The 14,443-nt window shown below is 40.7% G+C and overlaps 1 protein-coding gene across 1 annotated transcript in view; it reads left to right on the top strand.

Annotated features, from left to right (window-relative positions):
- RALYL (RALY RNA binding protein like) overlaps positions 1 to 14,443 on the top strand; it is a 308,298-nt gene that overhangs the window by 275,807 nt on the left and 18,048 nt on the right. Inside the window, exons 3-4 of the mRNA XM_077810076.1 lie at positions 3,516 to 3,563; positions 10,490 to 10,653. Coding sequence (XP_077666202.1) covers positions 3,516 to 3,563; positions 10,490 to 10,653 — 212 coding nt within the window. The remainder of the gene's footprint in view (positions 1 to 3,515; positions 3,564 to 10,489; positions 10,654 to 14,443) is intronic.

The raw sequence follows: 14,443 nt of genomic DNA, 5'->3' as shown, positions 1-14,443 counted from the left end.
ATAGACCACAGAAAATCAATCAGGTGACACTGGATTTTAGTAACTACCAGCCTAAGATGGATTCAACCTGACAGTTTAGAGGTGAAAGGCTCCATATCCCATTGTTAATTCCCTACATAGGTCAAACAGTTCCCCAACTTTAAATTTTTGACTGCAATTTTTAATATTTAGATATCAGTTTAACTTAGGCTCAATCCCGTTTGTATTGAAAGGATACATTTTTTGCAATCGTTCTTTGTGAGAGGAGAAATGATTTTACAAATGACTGGATCACTAGTTTAAATCATTGTGTTGACAAGTACTTCCTAAAGAGAGTTGGATTGAAAGAATATTGCTTTAGTATTGAATATTTTTATCAAGTGTTGACAACAAAGGAGCAATGGATGGTGTTTAGTGGTGACAGTGCTGTCAATTCTATTAAGACGCATCGTGCCTGGTTTATAAACATTTACAATTTACAAATAAATCTGAATCTGTACTGAAGAACGCAAAAGAGATATTAGCTACAGGGTAAATCACATGCAAGATTCAATCTCTTACTGCAATAAAAATACCGAAAACAAATTCTGCTCTCCATTACTCCACTGAAGTCAATTGAGTTGTCTAAGTTTTAAAGTAAATGAGAGCAGAATTTGATCCTTGGTTTATAAAAGTTTATAAAACGTTTTGCTGCCACAGAATGCTGATCACAAAAAAACAATGTCCTAACATAAATAAGAGCTTAATAATTAATAAATTTAATTTTATTTCAAAGGTACATAGAAAGGCACAATTTTGCATTTTCTTGACTGAAACTCATAGAACTCCTGATACTCAACTTTCATGTGCCTGTGTTCAAAATTATACCTGTGAAAATCTATGGGAATCCTTTATTCTTAAAGACTACAGAATTTAAAGTGAAATGTGGTTAAAAAATACAGCATCTCCAACAGCACGCAACCAATTCCAGCAGGATTTTTTTTTTTTTAGTGATGTTGAGCTTAACAGGAATCCATCTTACTTTTTCATTGATGAGTTTTGTAGACGTATTGTTTTGTCTGATCTGTACTCTCCTGAGCTCTATGTGATTAAGGAAAAGAGCATTCATATGTTAGACTCTGGACAAAGTGTGTGTTTTATGCTTCACAGCTTCTGTATGCCCTTGAGAGTAGCTTTACACTGTATATCAGAAGCTTCACATCTTTGGCAGAGTTCTGTGACAGGGGTGTGTTTAAGTAACTGAATATCTTGGGGGTCAGCGCTAGTCCTTGGGCTAAGGGCAGGTGGGCTGAGGAGCCCCATTTCTGAGATGGGAGGGCAGACTAAGTCTGTGCACAGAAATGTCCCACAAAGAACAGAGGATGATAGCACACAGATGTCGTGCCTAAAGTGCCAGAGACTTTTTTGTGTAGCTGTATTGCTACTATACATTTTTAATACATGGGATTTAATATTATGGCATTCATAGCTCCCTGTACAAAGCCTCAGTTAAACAAGCTTTCTCCAGGAAACTAATCACAGTTAGCTCAATCAGGCCTGCTACTTCCAAGGTCTGGTTCAGTGAAATCTGCAACACCTGCATGGCTGCTGGTACAAAGTCAGCTTCACTCAGGGCCCTGAGTCCCTGGGTGGGAAACCCAGAGCAAAACAAGACTTCTAAGCAGACAAGACCCTTTCTAAGACAGAACACCTACTCCTTTTGAGCTATTTGGGGCTTACTACCCAACCTAAGTTCACAGCGTGTTCACTCAGGGTGATGCACCTTCTCCAGGGTATATCTTTTATGATTTCTGCCCCCTTTCATAAATACAGTTGCATTCATCATTTACTATATTTCCCCAAACCAGCACACAAACAGTCCCCCAAACAATATAACAAAATGTTGGTACAGAACTGCATTGGGGTGACATTATAATCGATCTAAATTACACCTGTCAGAGCTAGCTTTTTTCCCCTTTCTCCTATAAGACAGTTTCTTTTCCCTTTCACCTTCCTAGCTTTGGGCCTTACAAAAGAAAAAAAGAAAGAAAGAAAGAAATAGGTGGGGCATCGGAAGGAAAAGCCAAACATTTTCAGTTAAATTGCACACACAGAGAAATATTTTAAAAAACAGGTTATTTGCAAAAACTTCAAAATTAAATGTTGAAGGAAAAAATCTGGGGTTTTTTGTTTGTTTGTTTTTCCCCCGATCAGCTCTGCAAACAAGGATTGTCCAAAACATACTATCTATCCTACCATGGGGAAGAGCCATCCCTGATAAGATACTTACTGTTGTGTGTTTCCATTGTTGTTTTTTTCTGCACACATTTTCTTCTATTTCTTCATCCTTTCTAAATCCGGCCCTCTCTCCTTTTTCTTTTCTAGTTTCTTGTCTAAATCTTCTAATTTTTCCTTTGATAATTTCTGTCTCTTCTTCCCTTTTATTCCTGTGCTCCTGGCTCATTTCCTAATGAGTTTCACCCTCACTTACTTGTAATAGTTTATCCTCTCAGGCAACTGAAGCAATGTGTGTTTTGTCTTCCCTGACCTTGTCCGAGTACCTGCAGTAGCTGGGAGAGTAAAAAATCCCCTGCAGCTCATTTTGTTGTGTGCAGACCTTTTACCAGCTCTTCAATCTTCTTTTTTTTTTTTTTTTTTTTTTTTGGCCACTGTGATAGGCTTCATTGCTGACACTCGCTACAGTGGCAAGAGGTGATTATTGTGACTGGGATACTCAGGAATGACCATGCTAAATTGACTTTGCACTTCCCATATCAAACGTGGTTGTTCTCTAGGCCTTTCCAGTTCCCACCTGCATTTATTTGCCTTGATGTCTAGTTACTAAGTATGCCTCCAGACAGTTTCTTCGCATCTCTCTCAAAGTGGCAGGCATTTCCCTTTCAAAACCTAAAGGAACGGCATGGAAACAGACCTCAGGGAGAAGTTACTGTTTGTAAGATACCTCATCTGTTTTCCTAGAATCGCTTCTTTTTCTCCTTGTACATTTTAGGGTTTTTTCAGTTAGAAGGCTCAGGCAGCAAGAGTCCCACCACCTCATGTTCTCATCGGTCAAATGTTTTCATCCCCTGCCTGTTGTTCTTAATTACAGGCCTTTTTGACCCTCCCACTGGGTAACCTAGATGAACACAGAAAGAGGGAAGAGGAAGGCCGCAGATTTGGAGTCCTTGCCTCATTTGAGCCCTAAGAATTATACTAATAGTCATCTAATCACCGAGCTGTTATGCTGTATTAATTTCTTTCCATATGTGCTGCCAGCTTCTTTCATTGCTATGTGTAGGGGCTGTTAATAATAATTCACATTCCCAAATGTACCAAAGACTAGGAGTATGCAAAATGGCATCATATCAGATTTAGAAATAACCTTGCTAAATCCTTTTCATGCATTAACAATTATAGAAATTTGGGGGGCTGGAAACAGTCTTCAAATGTTTTTGACTGTGAAAATAAATTCGTATTACAATAATACCACAAATATTTTAATGAAAGTAATTTTTCTATATGCCAGTTCATTATTGCTTTTTGTGTTCTTTCCACAGAGGTTATGTCTTTGATTATGATTACTACAGGGATGATTTCTACAATCGGTATGTGTGATTTTATTTCTACAGATCCTACACAGTTTTCACTATTTATTTTTAATGCTGTCACATAATTTACTTAGAGAGGGTTTTGGTTTTAATTTTACACAATATTCATTATCTTTATTGCATTTTGGGGAAAAAACTCTCTAGGAATAGACTCAATTTAAGATGAGATTTACAGAAAACCTTGAAGATTCATCCCCTCACGCCCCAGGTCCTCCCATTTCTTCACGTTAAGCAGTTCTGTTGGTGTCCTGACTGTCTGAAAGCTCTTTTTTGAGCTTTTCCTTTACTGAAAAATTAAAGGATGCAAAAGGAAAAGTCTATGGTTTCTTATCCCTGCAGAGTTCTTCCCCAGTATGATTTCACTGGGATACATTGCAGATGTGGAAGTTCTTTAAGTATGAGGGTTTGAGAAAGTGTTTATCTTGATGTTTATATTTGTGAAATGTCTCCTGAGAAATGTGTTCTTTCAGGCCTCTCTCTAGAAAGCTGAAGAGATCTTCCATCATGTAATCATTTGCATATACTATTCTGCGGCAACTGCAGAGGTATAGATTCAGATAGGGTATGCAGAACAGAGGAGGGCCATTTTTTTTATAGCACCTTGCAGGAAGAACAGACCAACAGTGAGTGGGGTGGGCTTAATGCCACCTTTGTGCCCTCCAAATTCTTTCTTGATCAAAATTCTTTCTTGATCCCATCCCTTGGTGTGAGTCAGAGCAGCACCAAGTGTTACTCCAAGTACTACCTACCATAGCTGCCTATTGGACACTCTGGGGCCCACAACATCCAGAGCACAGTGCTCTTTTACCATACCTCTTCCCTCCTATTTATAAGCCTGCCTCCAGCACACACCTACACTAGGGGCAGCAGAGGAGAGTAGTGTGGGGCTGCTCTGCCAGCACTACGCCAGCAGGTGAACCCCTTTATTCAGGGCAAAGGGACCATAGCAGGGACAGAACGGGGCCTGAAATTTTAGGGAGAAAACAAATGAAGTGGTAATGTGTCCTGTAAATCTATATTTTGAAGCATTTTAGAAACAAAGAAATTTTCATCCAATAGGCCACCTATGCAGGTTCCTTTGTGGCCATTTGTTTTGCATCCCTTACTCAATAACCCTAACACCTCAGGCAGCACTGAAGATGGTAGACACCTGGAACTGTGAGCCTGCACCTCATCATACTCCCACTTTATCAGACCCTGGTAATAATATAGTGACCTCATCCTAAGAGAGGTTCATTTGTGGTGTTTTCACCTTCACCTTCTCTGAATTTCTTCATCGGAGTTGCTATGATGGTACAAGCATTTCACAAAGTACTTTTTTGTGACTGTCCATAAATATAAAGGGAAGGGTAAACCCCTTTAAAATCCCTCCTGGCCAGAGGAAAAATCCTCTCACCTGTAAAGGGTTAAGAAGCTAAAGGTAACCTCGCTGGCACCTGACCAAAATGACCAATGGGGAAACAAGATACTTTCAAAAGCTGGGAAGAGGGAGAGAAACAAAGGGTCTGTGTCGGTCTATATGCTGCTTTTGCCGGGGATAGACCAGGAATGGAGTCTTAGAACTTTAGTAAGTAATCTAGCTAGGTATGTGTTAGATTATGATTTCTTTAAATGGCTGAGAAAGAATTGTGCTGAATAGAATGACTATTTCTGTCTGTGTGTCTTTTTTGTAACTTAAGGTTTTGCCTAGAGGGATTCTCTATGTTTTGAATCTAATTACCCTGTAAGGTATCTACCATCCTGATTTTACAGAGGTGATTCCTTTACTTCTATTTACTTCTATTTCTATTAAAAGTCTTCTTGTAAGAAAACTGAATGCTTTTTCATTGTTCTCAGATCCAAGGGTTTGGGTCTGTGGTCACCTATGCAAATTGGTGAGGATTTTTACCAAACCTTTCCCAGGAAGTGGGGTGCAAGGGTTGGGAGGATTTTGGGGGGAAAGACATGTCCAAACTACGTTTCCCAGTAAACCCAGTTAGAGTTTGGTGGTGGCAGTGGATATTCCAAGGACAAAGGATAAAATTAATTTGTACCTTGGGGAAGTTTTAACGTAAGCTGGTAAAAGTAAGCTTAGGAGGGTTTCATGCAGGTCCCCACATCTGTACCCTAGAGTTCAGAGTGGGGGAGGAACCTTGACAGTGACTGATTGTCCCCAAGCATGAAAGCTGTGTGAGTTCTGCAACCCTACAGTCTACCTTAGGATTCAGTAATGTAGGTGTAATACACGGGCAACAAGAATGATTAGAGGTAAGAAATAAATTACATATGAAGACAGATTGAAAAGATTGAGAGTGTGTAATTTAGAGAAAAGATGATCAAGAGGGGAGGTGATAGAGGTATACAAAATAGTGAGTAATAGAGAGAGAAAGCATGGTGTAGAATTGGGCACTCCTATTTACTATTTCTCTTAATACAAGAGCTAGAAGACATTCTATGTTCTTGCTTAGTTAACTTCCTAACACAACCAGGCTATTAATCACTAAAGTGCTCTCTTCTGGGCTATTCCAACCCTGTCTTTGCCTTGCAGGTTAACAACAGATGTACTCAAGTCCTTTTGATTCAGGTGGTATCCAGTCCCTGACAATGGTTACTCACAGAAATCCCAGATCTTTTCCCCCCAGAGGAGCAGTGTACTCCAATTTAAACTTAAACCCCAATCCTGTATAACAATCACCACTTTTAATAAAGGTTTCAGAGTAGCAGCCTTGTTAGTCTGTATCCGCAAAAAGAAAAGGAGGACTTGTGGCACCTTAGAGACTAACAAATTTATTTGAGCATCCGATGAAGTGAGCTGTAGCTCACGAAAGCTTATGCTCAAATTAATTTGTTAGTCTCTAAGGTGCCACAAGTCCTCCTTTTTCTTTTCACTTTTAATAAAAAGGCTTATTTAAGAAAGAATGGAGAGTTAACTAGAAATAAGAGAGAGTGGTGGAAACAAATGGTTATGATACAAAACAAAATCATAAAAAGCAAAGCTGGGTCTACTCTTATTAAGAGTTACCTTTCTTATCTAATAATAGGTTTTCCACTCCAAATTTCAGTCTGTTACAGAGCTAGCCAGCTTCACAGGAGCCAGGATCCAATTTTTCATGAGAACATCTCTGCTCCCCAAGATGTCTCCTCAGTGACAGGATACAGGGTTTCCCCACCCTATGTGAAACCAAAAGAATCTTTTATCTTTATTCATAGACAGGGTGATTGTCTGTTGTAATGTTCCTTTTTTTACCTTCGGGGGTTTCAGTTGTTTGTGGTTGTCTCTGATGGTTTTCCATTCCTAGTCTTGGGATGGAGCAAGGCTAGACAACTGAGCCTTACATTACACTACCAGCTAACCAGGGCAGAGCGACAGCTCCCTCCTGCTTGAATGGGCCATCATCTAGGCATATGATCTGGTGACTAACTTTTACTCCAAGTCCATAAAGCATATTTGCAATATAATTACATTCTTCCTTAAATATTACCCATACATACATCTCACAATGATTATGAATCTTGACATCCCGTTTGCTTTTTTGACTGCCGCTGCACACTGCGTGGACGTCTTCAGAGAACTATCCAAAATGACTCAAAGATCTCTTTCCTGATTAGTTGTAGCTAAATTAGCCCCCATCATATTGTATGTATAGTTGGGGTTATTTTTCCAATGTGCATTACTTTACATTTATCCTCATTAAATTTCATTTGCCATTTTGTTGCCCAATCACTTAGTTTTTTGAGATCTTTATGAAGTTCTTCACAGCCTGCTTTGGTCTTAACTATCTTGAGCAGTTTAGTATTGTCTGCAAACTTTGCCACCTCACTGTTTACCCCTTTCTCCAGATCATTTATGAATAAGTTGAATAGGATTGGTCCTAGGACTGATCATTGGGGAACACCACTAGTTACCCTTCTCCATTCTGAAAATTTACCATCTATTCCTACCCTTCGTTCCCTGTCTTTTAACCAGTTCTCAATCCATAAAACTATCTTCCCTCTTATCCCATGACAACTTAATTTATGTAAGAGCCTTTGTTGTGGGACCTTGTCAAAGGCTTTCTGGAAATCTAAGTACACTACGTCCCTGGATCCCTCTTGTCCACATGTTTGTTGACCCCTTCAAAGAATTCTAATAGATTAGTAAGACATGATTTCCCTTTATAGAAACCATGTTGACTTTTGCCCAACAATTTATGTTGTTCTATGTGTCTGACAATTTTATTCTTTACTAGTGTTTCAACTAATTTTCTCGGTACTAATGTTAGACTTACCAGTCTGTAATTGCCGGAATCACCTCTAGAACCCTTTTTAAAAATTGGCGTTACATTAGCTATCTTCCCGTCATTGGGTACAGGATGGTCCACTACAGGATATCTTACACCTCCGTTGAAACTTTGTGTACTGGTCACCACCTCTCAGGAGAGTGACGCACTGGTTGGATCCAATATGGCAAATCATATGATTTATAATTAGGGCCCTACCAATTTCACAGCGGTGAAAAAATGTGTCACAGGCCATGAAATAAGCCCTTCCCCATAAAATCTGATCTCTCCCTTGCTGCTGGGAGTGCCCGAGCCAGGGGGCTGCTGGCTGCAAGTCCTGGCTGGGCTTGGGGGGGAGAGGACTTATCCTCCCCCTGCACGGCTGCTCTCACTTTCAGGGGGAGATCAGACCCATCTCGGAGTGCCTCCCCCTGCTGCAGGAAGCTCCAGCCCCAGAGGTTCCTGCAGCTGGAGGAGGTTTGTGGAAGTGGGTCCGATATCCCCCTGCTGCTGGGAGCATCCCAACCAGGGAGTTTCTAGCTGCCAGTCCCTGCTGGGCTGAGGAGAGACTGGACTTATCCTTCCCTTGCATAGCAGTTCTAGGGGAGTGCAACGTGGGGAGATCAGACCCACTTCTGGGTATCTTTTGGGTTGGGACCCCCACAGTTATAACACCATGAAATTTCAGATGTAAACAGTTTAGCTGAAAACATGAAATTGCCCAATCTTAAAACCCTCTGGTCGTGAAACTGATCAAAATGGATTGTTAATTTGGTAGGGCCATATTGATAATAAAGCATACCATATGTACACTAAAAACAGTGTTAACTTTTCAGTGATGAACTGAATACACAGTTAGTTAACTGTGTTGAGAATTGAATATTCACCTTAAGTTGAAGAACTTTGTAATGCATGTGGCACAGGGTTGTAATAAGAGAATATGACACAGCAGGATTAAATGACTGCGGAATTAAGGCACAGATAAGAAAAGGCACTCTGGTCTAGTGGATTAGGCATGTATCAGGCAGAACATACATTAGGAGACCTGAGTTCTAATTCTGGGTCTGGTTCTGATTTGATATTTGACCCTGAGCAAGTCCTTACTCTTTCTGTGTGTCTCTTTCCACATATTTACCTAACTCAGTCACAGGAGATGTGTCATGGTTGCTCTGAAAATGAAGCACTATATAAATATTATTATTATTATTACTATTAGCTATTACTAAAGTTTGAAGGGACTATATAACAGCACTGCACACAGAGAGTAAATGTCTTTTCCTGCTATTTCTGCACAGAGGACTGGAAACTGAGTTTTCATTAGCAGATTTTCCTCCTCAATGTTCCATCGGATTTGGTGTTCACCTCCCGGAGGAACAGAAAGGAAGTTCAGCACACAGAACCTACATATATGCTGAGATCCACCAGAGACCAGGACTGTTTGTAACTTTGTCTCCATTCCACCTTCTGACCACTCTCCTTCTGACCATTCCATCTTCTGACCTTTATCTCCCTCTGAGCCCTTGGCAGCCTGGCTCCCCTAGCAGCAGCAGCTAGCCCCCAAACCCTGCCTAGGGGGCATTACAGCATTCAGGAAACCTCAGACCTTCCATGGTTTGGTGTCCACCATCTTTTGCTGCCCCTTCCCATCCCTCATCACCACCCTTGCTGCCCCTTCACAACCACAGAAACCAATCACCATAGAGCTGCAAGGGGACTTGCAAGAAGGGGAAAATTAATATCAATGAGATGGTGAAATCCCCCTGCCCAGATCCTCCAGTTTTTTATCCCCTCCCTAGCTCACGGCTTTTACGTTCTAAATGTGTTTCCTAGGCTTTCTGTCAGCTTTTTATCTCTCTCCCCTTGTCCCCTAACTTGTGCACAGATTAGTGAACTGGTATTGATCCACTGTGTTTAGGATTCAAGGAATTTAATTGGGGAACACTCCATTGTGGGGACTTAGGGAGTATTTTCATTTACTTGATGGGAATTTTTTGAATTCATAGTTGCCATAATGCAGAGGGCCCACACTAGGGTCATCCATTAAAGTAGTCCCAGGAGTTTTGGTGGTTTCAAAGTGTTCCATCTTTTATTTAAAAGTATATATGTCACTCTGTCTTGGACAGGTTCCACTCTTTTAATGCCTTCCTCTGACAGACGCACACGTCTCTCAGTGAAATGTCCCTTACGCAATTGCACGGGTGGTGAAATCCATCGTTTGGCAGCATGACACTGTTGCACTATTTTCTTTAATGTTTGGTCTCAGGACTGTTCATCCCCTTTAATGTGTGTGCAGTCTGGAGCTGGAAAACTAAAATCCAAACCATGCATGTAATAAAGGAGCCAAAATGTCATCACGACAAAGTGTGTAGCAGTTATTTGTGCTCAATGAAATGTAGTGGATCTGCAGAGAGCAGGAGATGGATTTTCCATGATGCAAATAACAGCACTCCATAAAGCATCCCTCATTTAATTACACAAAATCTGAGAGCTATGCACACTGGGCTGTGACTGAAATCAAAATATGGCACTTAATGTGCAGAGGTCCTTGAAATCTAATTTGACTGTGATATGAAGTGATTGATTTGAAAGAGAAATTTCCTTTAAAATAACATGAAAATTTAATTGACAGGATCACCAGGACATGAAACCACATCTCAGGATTTGTAAAACTATTTTTTTTCTCAGATTGTTTGATTACCATGGTCGTGTCCCACCACCACCTCGTGCAGTGATACCATTGAAGCGCCCTCGTGTGACCATGACAGCAACTCGTAGAGGGAAAGGGGTTTTCTCCATGAAAGGGGGATCGCGATCAACATCTAGTGGGGCGTCTTCTTCAGGATCCAAATGTAAGTTGCTTATATCAGTTAGCTTATCTTGGAACTGGCTTTAATAAGGGGAAACTCTTTGTAACTGTTATCCTGATGGTTACTCTGGTTAAGGTTGTTGCCATCTTCCATTGCAACCCTTTGTTTTAGTCCCTTTATTACTTTGTCTTGGAAAATTGGTTTGGCTTTGAGAATTGCCAGACTTACTCTGAAAGCAAAGAAAAACATTTCTGCAAAGTTTGGAGGAAATCTATTTAATGGCATTTCAGTTACAGATCATTTAAAAATTACCCTGATCTGTAATGTTGACTCTTGTCTAATGTTCATCTTCCTCTATGTCAAAAGTGGCTTGCTCAAACTTTCAATGCCATGAGATCTCCTTGGCATCTCATAGAATCATAGAAATGTAGTGGCTGGAAAAGACCTCAAGAGGTCACCCCACACTGAGGCAGGATTAAATATGCCTAGACCATCCCTGAGAAGTGTTTTTCTAGCCTATTCTTAAAAACCTCCATTGACAGGAAGCTCATGCACCTGCTATACATGAAAGAAATAGGCTGTAATTAAGCAACATTATGAAGTATTTTGTTGTCGACAGTTTGAGGCCCAATCCGTCTCCCATGGATTTCAGTGGGAATTATGGGCCCAGTCCTGTTCTCATTGATATCATTAGGATTTTGTTTGCTGTTGACTTCGGGGGAGGGCAGAAGAAGGAGAAGTGCAGGCAAAAGTGTCTTGTTGTTGTTCAAGAGGGTGCACAAAGCAGGGCTGTGCATTCAGAGAATAATCAAAGTAGTTTGTTAGTTGCACTCAGATCAGGGACTTAACTAAGAAAAATAGACTTGACCCACTTCCCTCATCATCACCTCCCAAAACATGCCCTGGGAAATTCACTTACCTCCCCATGTCTCTTCAGCATCCATTTATCTCTTCCCTGCCACTCCTGTGGAGTGATAAAGCCCCCTGGAACTTCACTGGAAGAAGAGGAAAAGGGGGATGGGAGTCAGACACTAGGCAGCATGGAGGGGCCTAGAGAAAGATCCTCTTAACAGATCAGGACATCACTTAACAACAGCGCACCTAGCGGGGAAAAAACATTAATTCAGCAACAGTACACATGACTGGAAAGTAAAATAAGAAAATGATTACAAACATGACATAATAATGAGATAACATAATGAGTTTTCCCTGCTTGAACTGCCCCATCCCAATGTGTTTGCCAAAATACATCCCCGGATGCTAGACACAGAGGCTTACAAATAAATACCTGACTTACCACCATGGTGTCCTTGTGTGTGAAAGCATCGACAGGACAGGGCAGGGCACACTCACTATCTCTCACAGAACAGGTGTAGTTCCTTGTACAGGACAGAACCATTGGAGACAGGTAATGGGAGAAACCAATAATGTTAACAGGAAAAATATGTTCTACAGATTCTGGGCCTTGTGTAATAAAACCAGAGAGCAGTGCTGGGCAATGATGGGGAACAACAACAAGCCACAGGCATTGCCCCAGCCTGAGATGGGCATGCAGAGTAATTGGAGTGATTGTGCAAGGACAGCATGAGGTGGTGGATAGGAAGAGCAGACTTTCTCAATTTCTGTCTCCAAACTGTTCATCCTTGATTGCTCAAATACCATGACCGATCCATGTCACGCACTGTGAGACTGCCCTCCTTCTGCTCCTTCCTTGCATCCTACTCCCCACTCCCACTACAATGTCCAGAACAGTTCCTGTATAGAACCTCGTGTATCAGGCATTGTGAGGGGGGTGAGGCTAGTGGCATCTCCTAGTCATTAAGTTGTTGGGCCTCCACTTTCCCCCACTCAGATCCAGAAGGAGGTGGGAGGCAGACAGGTTGAAAGTCTGTGGGTAAAGGTGAACAGGGTAAATAAAATAGGGGTGATATTATAATATGGATCTACTATAAACCACCAAACCAGGAACAGGATGTAGATGAGGCATTTCTAGAACAAACAAAAGAAATATCCAAACACAAGATCTGATTCTACTGGGGGACTTTAACTACCGAGATATCTGTCAGAAACACAAAAATGTTCAGTAAGTTTTTGGAATGTACTGGGGACATCAATTTGTTCCAGAAAGTTGAAGAAGTCACCAGATGGACAGCCATTTTAGATTTGACTCTGAACAACAGGGAGGAATTGGTAGTGAATCTGAAGGTAGAAGGCAATTTGGGTTAAAGTGATCTTGAAATGATATATTTCATTATCCTAAAGAAAAGGAGGAGTGAGCAGAATAGTCACAATGAACTATAAAAAAACAGACTTTCACAATTTTAGAGAACTGGTAAGTAAGGTCCCATGGAAGAAAATCTATGGGGAAAAGGAGTTCAGGAGCATTAGCAGTTTCTCAAGGACAATATTAAAGGCACAACAGCAAAGTATCCTAAGGCGAAAGAAACATAGGAAGAACAGTAAGACACCAATATGACTCCATCAGGTTTAATGACCTGAAAATCAAAAAGGAATCCTACAAGAAGTGGGAACGTGGACAAATGGCTAAGGAGGAGTATAGAAGAATAGCTTCATGTAGGGACAAAACCAGAGAGGCTAAGGCACAAAATGAGATACACCTAGCAAGGGACATAAAAGGCAATAAGAAGAGATTCTTTAAATACATCAGAAGCAAGAGAAAGATGAAGAAACATGTAGGTCCTCCACTTAGTGGGGAAGGAGAGCTAATAATTAATGATACCAAGAAAGCTGAGGTGTGTGATGCCCATTTTGTTTCAGTCTTCACTTAAAAGTTTAATGGTGACCAGATACTCAACCTAGTTAATATTAAAAACAAGGGGGAAAGAATGCAAGCCCAAGTAGGGAAAGAACAGGTTAAAGAACTTAGATAAGTTAGATGTATTCAAGTTGGCAAGGCCTGATAAAATTCATGTTAGGGTACTTAAGGAAGATGCTGAAGCAATCTTGGAACCGTTAACAATTATCTTTAAAAACTCATGGAGGTCAGGGGAGGTCCCAGAAGAATGGAAAAGGAAAAAGATATTACTGATATTTTAAAAGGGGGAACATAGAGGACAAGGGGAATTATAGACCAGTCAGCCTAACTTTGATACCTGGAAAGATACTGGAACAAATTATTAAACAATCAATTTGTAAGCACCTGGAGGATAATAAGGTTATAAGGAACAGCCAACATGGATTTGTGAAGAACAAATCATGCCAAACCAAACTCGTTTCCTTCTTTGACAGGATTACTGGCCTAGAGGATGTGGGGAAGCAGTGGATGTGATTCATCTTGATTTTAGTAAGGCTTTTGACACAGTCCCACATGACACTCTCATAAGCAAACTGTGGTCTGTTATGAAATTACTATAAGGTGGGTGCTCAGCTGGTTGAAAGACCATACTGAAAAGGTAGTTATCAATGGTTCGCTGTCAAACTGGGAGAGTATATCTAGTGGGGTCCCACAGAGGAGAGTTCTGGGTGTGGTACTATTCAATATTTTCATTAATGATTTGGATAATGGAGTGGGGAGGATGCTTGTAAAATTTCCAGATGACCCCAATCTGGGAGAAATTGCAACACTTTAGAAAACAGGATAAGAATTCAAAAAAACCTTGACAAATTGGAGAATTGGTCTGACGTCAACAAAATGAAATTCAGTAACAACAAATGCAAAGTATTTCACTTAGGAAGGGAAAAATCACGTGCACAACTACAAAATAGGGAATAAATGGCTAGGTGATAGTACTGCTGGAAAGGGTTTGGAGGATCTCATGGATCACAAATTGAATTTGAGTCAACAAGTGATGCAGCTGCAAAAAAGGCTAAT

The sequence above is a fragment of the Eretmochelys imbricata genome, chromosome 2 (genome assembly GCF_965152235.1).
Source record: "Eretmochelys imbricata isolate rEreImb1 chromosome 2, rEreImb1.hap1, whole genome shotgun sequence".
Lineage (NCBI taxonomy): Eukaryota > Metazoa > Chordata > Testudines > Cheloniidae > Eretmochelys > Eretmochelys imbricata.
The sequence above is the reverse complement of the archived record's forward strand: the minus strand, read 5'-3'. Positions and strand labels throughout refer to the sequence as shown.